Raw genomic sequence first — 6,000 nt, forward strand, 5'->3', positions numbered from 1 at the left:
TTCAAGCAGTGGGTAGTTCATTGGAGTAACTTGGGTTACTTCCTGGAGAAAACTACATTTCTAACTGTGCTGGCATTGCCCTCTTAAAATACTCTCATGTGCACTCAGAGCACACAGTACAAAATTAACAACTAACCAGGCACTAAACTCTCAGATTTTTAGCAAATTCTTTAAATTAATTTTGCTTCAGAACCTGGAGGAAGTCCTTGTTAGGTATCGCCATTCTGTATATTGTTATAACATACAGAGTATGTTATATAAAGTCTTTATATATATACTACCCTATATATTGCAAAAACAAATTGGTAAATTTGAAAAAGTGAAGTAAGTGAAGAAGTGAAGTATATCTTTTCAGTAATTTTGAATAACTATATGTTTACTGACATTTATTATATCCATCATATAGGTAGTTTCAACATTATGATACCACACAAACTTCAGATCTTTTTATAATATTTTTGTAAAGAAATTGAACATTATGTGTAATGGAACAAAAAAGTCTGCATATCCAAATGATCAAGCTGTCAGACATTTACGCATTTGAGTGTCAGACCTATCTTGTATTTTGTTGATTTTTGCCTGTAATCAGTGACTTGATATTTTAAATTATATTTACAATTCAAAGTAATTCACCTGTATTTGTTTAAATTTAGCAGTGCATATAATGCACATGGTAAGTCCTGTTCACATTTCGACCGGTAAAATTTTGAGGAATTCAACTCAAATTTGTCTAGAACTGTTGTCTGCATCTTTTGAAATTCCTTAACCTTCAACCTAGTAATGTAAAGAAACTATTCACAGAAGTGAAGTTACTGAGAGCCCTTATGCATAAGATTGTTTACACTGAATAATCCATAACTCATTTGCAATGTGCTTCAAAATTCAAAACTATTTACAAAAGATACGGCAATTTTTACAGACAATTTTACTTTGGTTTGCCTCAAACAGACTATGGTGTGTTGCATGATGCTAGAATTCAGCATTTTAGAAAAATATGTATTTACAGTAATTGACAGATAAGCAGTATTTCAGTCAAGCGCCTTTCCCTCCCTCCTAGTATCTTGAGAGACTGAAGCACTTTTAAACGACCAGATCTCAAAACAGTGCTCCAGGCTGGTGGCTGTGAAAGTTAGCAATGACATTCTCCTTTTGCAATATTATTTTTAACACACGCCAAGTTAAAACAAACACAGGCTAGATGGTAAAAGACACGCGGTATCAGGTCTCCTGATAAATCTACGTTCAAGGCACATCTACAGCAACAGATCTTGACCAAAATCTGCTCCAAACCACCAAACCAGATCTAAGAATAAAGGACTCTACTGAAAATGCACTAAGAAGAATATGTTTAAATATTGGTAGTGTGGGTAGAATGGCTGGCCCGAGTCCTATCTGAATTATACCAGCCTAAGCTAAAAATAATACTTAAGTCTCTCCGAGATAACAACAGAATTATTGAGAACAGGGTTTAACTCTGTGACTTTAAAATGTGAGACCATCCATTGCATGTGATTCTAAAATTGATGCAAACAACACACTGGCACTTCTCCAGAACTAATTTAAGCTCAGCATTTGAATATGAATTTCCTTTTCCTTCTCCCAAGAGTGTACACAACAAGAGACAGAATAAGGTACACCGCACTTATCCATTGCTTGAATTTGTTTGAAAGATGGATGTTTCTGTAAATAACCCTGGGTAATCAGGAAAAAAAAAACAACACCAAACCGAACTTTACATATAGCTATTATGTATCATAATTAGTTTTCATGTGTATGCATTTTTTAATCTGCAAATACAGTCATTTATTCATTTTATGCTCTTAACAGGAAAAAAAGCATCAGCACAGCAGTTTTAGCCAGTCTTCCTTATATCAGCAATAGTTTTCACAGACTTTTATCTTGATTTATATTTGATTTATATTGAGTCTTTACTGAATAAGAGGGAAACTCTTCATAGTTTAGCCACCCCAAAATTTCTACTCGGACAATATAATTCCAGGACAACTATGGTTCAGTTGTAGGTACTCCAACTTCACAATATCTCATATCTGAAAAAGACTTTCTTTATAAGCTAATGCTTTCTTCATGACAAGCCAATTTTTGCTACTTTTAACCTTGTTATACTTTTTCCAGTAAAATACTGCATTTAAATGGAGGTACAGTTCCAATTGCATGAGGCAGGCAGCCTTAAGCCCCCTGAAACTGATACACCGTTCCTATGCCCTGTGAGATGAAACAGTTCCTAAAAATTAACTCTCACAGGATGTCGCCTCTATGCTTGTTATCTGTTCTTTGTTGTAGGGCTGTTTACTTTAGGAGATTTAGATCTGCTTTAAAGCAACCGAGAGGAGAACTTTTGTTCAACAGTTGCAAACACGCTGCTAGCTTCATTCAGCTGTTAGAGCCAGCGTACACTGATATACTCTATACACCCACTACTGTCATGGCGAATTCCCTTACTGGTATACATAAGTGTACTTCACTGGACTTCAGAGAAATGACAACACTGCTCCAGCCAAGGGTCTGGCCAGCAGATCATACCCACTTCTTTAACCAACCAACTGATAACCAAACACACAAGAAGTCTTGAAAATAAAAACAGACTTTACCATCTTTGTGATAATAGGTGACTTCTACTTTCCTCTCCTCTGACCCCAGCAGTGCTTGAGCAATTTGGGCAATATGATGTCTTTTGGTCTCTGGCCCATGAAGAAAATCACAGGTGCAAGGTTTCTGCATGACATCTGGCCTGGAGAACCCGGTCATCTCACAGAACCCATCATTGCAGTAGATGATAGCACAGTTCTGCACTCTAGCATTAGCAATGATGAATTTTTTATCTGCAATAAAAGAAAGTGATGCATTTTTTAGTACTCTTTCAACATTTCATAAAATGTCAATTGCATGGATGGATGCTAAACAACCCTTCCTTTCACTGGGATGCCTGAAATGTACAGATTTTCAGTCATTTAATGTAGCTAACTTGATTCATAGCTTTTAAAGAAACTTCAATAAATTTAGAATACATTAAAGATGAAGGTAGTTGTCTTTTAAGGAAATAAATCCAGATTATGCAAGTCTTTTGCAAAACTCCTTTTGACTTCAAAATGTTGTCTTTTTTAGCTTCACTGAAACCCAGGTGATAACTGCCATCCTGTCAACCGTTAACTCCAGGGAAGTCCTTGAAAACTTAGCAGCTTCTTTTGTGGGCAAGTGGAGCCTCGGGAAGGGGGTTTTACTCAAGTGAAGGGCTTCCTGGGATAAGGTCCAACCAGCTCAGCCTACTCTGTAGGGATTTTCATTAAGGTTAATGACAGCAAGTTTATAGTCAGTATTTTAACAAAATTATCTAGAAAAGAACATGATAATTTTTTTCCTCTGTGATTGTCTTAGAAGTTATATTTATAAAAGAAAATATCTCTTAGTAAAAATAAAAAACAAACACACAAACAGAAAAAGGAGTATGAAGGTACGTGAAAACCAAAGATTGTGGTGTTGGAAACATTTTGCACAGTCCGCTGAAGTTCTGTGCCTCAGTCCATCACCTGTCCCAAACTTTCACCTGACAGAAAGGTTCAAAAGTTTTCAACTGTTACTTCATTTGTTTCTGTCTACCACTGTAACACACGATTCCCATGGTAATTACAAATGTGCAGCTTTGATACATTTACTGTTAATAACATGAATGTCTGCTTACTTAATCACACTAGTAGGTCCCTTGCTTTATAAAAGACTTTGTGTGGCACCAAGTTAGCAGTACAAGTCTTGAAAATTTTAAAGATATTCTGTCTTTGAACACAGTGAAGTATTTGGAGAGAAAAATATAGATTTCATTCTTGCTTTTTCTACGGTCTTTCAGTCATGCTGAATTTTCACTACCACTTGCCTAGTTAGTAGGTAGTGCTTTGTTCTCTTCAAAATATATACACTTTACTGCATAAAAACTGCTACTCGAATAGCAACATGACTTAACATTTAGATAAATTAGGACTACAAACAGCATCTTCATTTTTTTTCTCAAATAATATAAATATTAAATTGGTAACGTGGGTTTAAGTATAATGAAGTATATAAACTGAAGTTAGCTGTAAGGGTTTGCACCACTGACACTAAAAATATGCTAAATATTTAAATAAATGTACATATATCAAAACTACTGTTTCTAAATGAAATTCATTTTAAGCATCAAGTGTTCCTTCTTACTGTTAACAGTAAACCAGAGTTCCAGCCAGGAAAAACACTTCAGCTTCAGCCTCCTCGACAGGTAGTAAACTGCTGCATTGGAAAAGATCTCACAGACTCTCCCTGAGGATGCATTTGCACTGGTTTGATACGATATTTTAGGCTTGCATAAACAAAGCAGAAATACCTGACAGCTATATTAAAATGCAGTCATGACAACAAGGTAAGAGAGTATCTTCCCTTTAATAACTGTTCTGCATATTATCTGTTTCCTCTAAATCAAAGTCTGACTGTTCTGCTTTATTTTGAAAAGACAATTAATAATAACAATAACAACAACAACAATAATAATAAATCTAGCTGATTTTTTTAAACATTGCACAGGAAGCAAGATTGTACACTCTGCTTTTAGAGCCATCTCACCAGTTCAGAAGAAGGTAAGAGATATAACTTCTATAGCTGTACAATATGGATACAGTCGAAGATAAAAACTATTCCTTGGAACGGGGGAAAAAAAGCCAAATAATTCCAGTCGGTGATCTGTATTCTACATCAAAAACAATGTTACTCCTGCCAGGGATCCCCTCCTTACCTCTGGGGTTTTCTTTCCAAGCTAAAAACTTAAAATAGTCTGGAGCTGCTGTCCATTTAGTCACAAGCAGAATCAAACTACTGTAGCAAAATAGATAGAAAGAGAGAACTTACTTTGCCCTTCAAATTTTCGTATGATTGTACCCAAAAATGTATTTTGTGGTGCCACATGACCTCTGCGAACAGGCATGTTTGTACAGGTCTTCGGTTTTCTGTGCACAATGACTTCTCCAAGGATCTCCTACACGGCTCCAGCCCAAACCACCGAGCCAGCTACCCTTTGTGACAAATCATCGTCCTCTGGAGCTCGGAAATCTCTTCCCATTAGCACCACTTCTAGATACACGCTTTTCCTATCGGAGTCAGATCCATCCCCCAGTTTCTTTCTTTTTCTTTCTTTCTTTCCTTGCTTTCTTTTATATTTTTTTCCTGCAGGAGCTCGGACGCTATTGTCTGGGGCGGGTAGGGGTGGGGTAAGCAGGAGGAGGGGGGGGGAAGATTACAAGGGTAATCGATCTCTAGCACCAAACATCGCCAATTTTCCAAAGCAAATGGCTGTGACCCGGCAGTTTCCGACGCTGTAGTGATGGTTAGAGGGCTGGAAGACTAATGTTGCTCCGCTGCCAGAGGGAGTGACGTTCCCCCCCTCCGGGCTTCACCACGGCGCGCAGCAGCTCGGATTACTCAAGCGTGGCTTCGCAAGAGCCAGCCAATAAATCTCTTCAAAACTCAGCGACAAACAGCGGCATCAGGAATGAGCTACACCCCGGCAGCACCGCGACGTGCCACATCCCCCACCGCTGCGGCTGCAGGGGGGCAGCTGGCACCGAGAGCGCTGGCGGCGGCGGGGAGGGGGGACGCACCCGTCACCTCCGGCCGCCCCAGGTTCTCCGCCCTCCCGGCACCGCCGGCCCTTTCGCGGCCCCCGAGCGTGGCCCGCTGGGGAGCCCCAGGCGCTGCCAGGGCCGGGGGAGGGAGGGAGCTTTGTACACGCCCCGTCGGGGGGGCGGGGGGTGGGGGTGGGGGAGGCGCGAGTGGGGGTCGATTTTGAGCGATGGGAGGGGCGGGGAGGGAAGGGACCACCGGAGCCCTCGGCATCCTTCCCCGCCCCGATGGAAGGGATCGCCCCCTCCTCCCGCAGCGTGACCCAGACGGGGGCTTCCCCTCGTCCCACGCACCCCTCCTGCCGAGGAAGCGCGGGGGGGGGGGCGGAGGGGGGCTCTCCCC

At 40.4% G+C, this 6,000-nt stretch overlaps 1 protein-coding gene across 6 annotated transcripts in view; it reads right to left on the minus strand.

Annotated features, from left to right (window-relative positions):
• The window catches only part of KCNH7 (potassium voltage-gated channel subfamily H member 7), a 239,617-nt gene extending 233,880 nt beyond the window's left edge, over positions 1-5,737 (minus strand). For 5 of the 6 annotated variants that reach the window (XM_063341902.1, XM_063341904.1, XM_063341900.1 and 2 more), the window contains exons 1-2: positions 4,888-5,737; positions 2,610-2,840 (exon numbers count right to left, since the gene is read on the minus strand). In XM_063341902.1, the coding sequence (XP_063197972.1) occupies positions 2,610-2,840; positions 4,888-4,963 (307 nt within the window). In that variant the 5' untranslated portion in view covers positions 4,964-5,737. Of the gene's footprint in view, positions 1-2,609; positions 2,841-4,774; positions 4,819-4,887 lie in introns of those variants that run through there. The other variant, XM_063341905.1, reaches the window with a different exon arrangement.
• Positions 5,738-6,000: the final 263 nt, after the last annotated feature.

This window comes from Chroicocephalus ridibundus, chromosome 7 (genome assembly GCF_963924245.1).
Source record: "Chroicocephalus ridibundus chromosome 7, bChrRid1.1, whole genome shotgun sequence".
In the NCBI taxonomy this organism is placed as follows: Eukaryota; Metazoa; Chordata; class Aves; order Charadriiformes; family Laridae; genus Chroicocephalus; species Chroicocephalus ridibundus.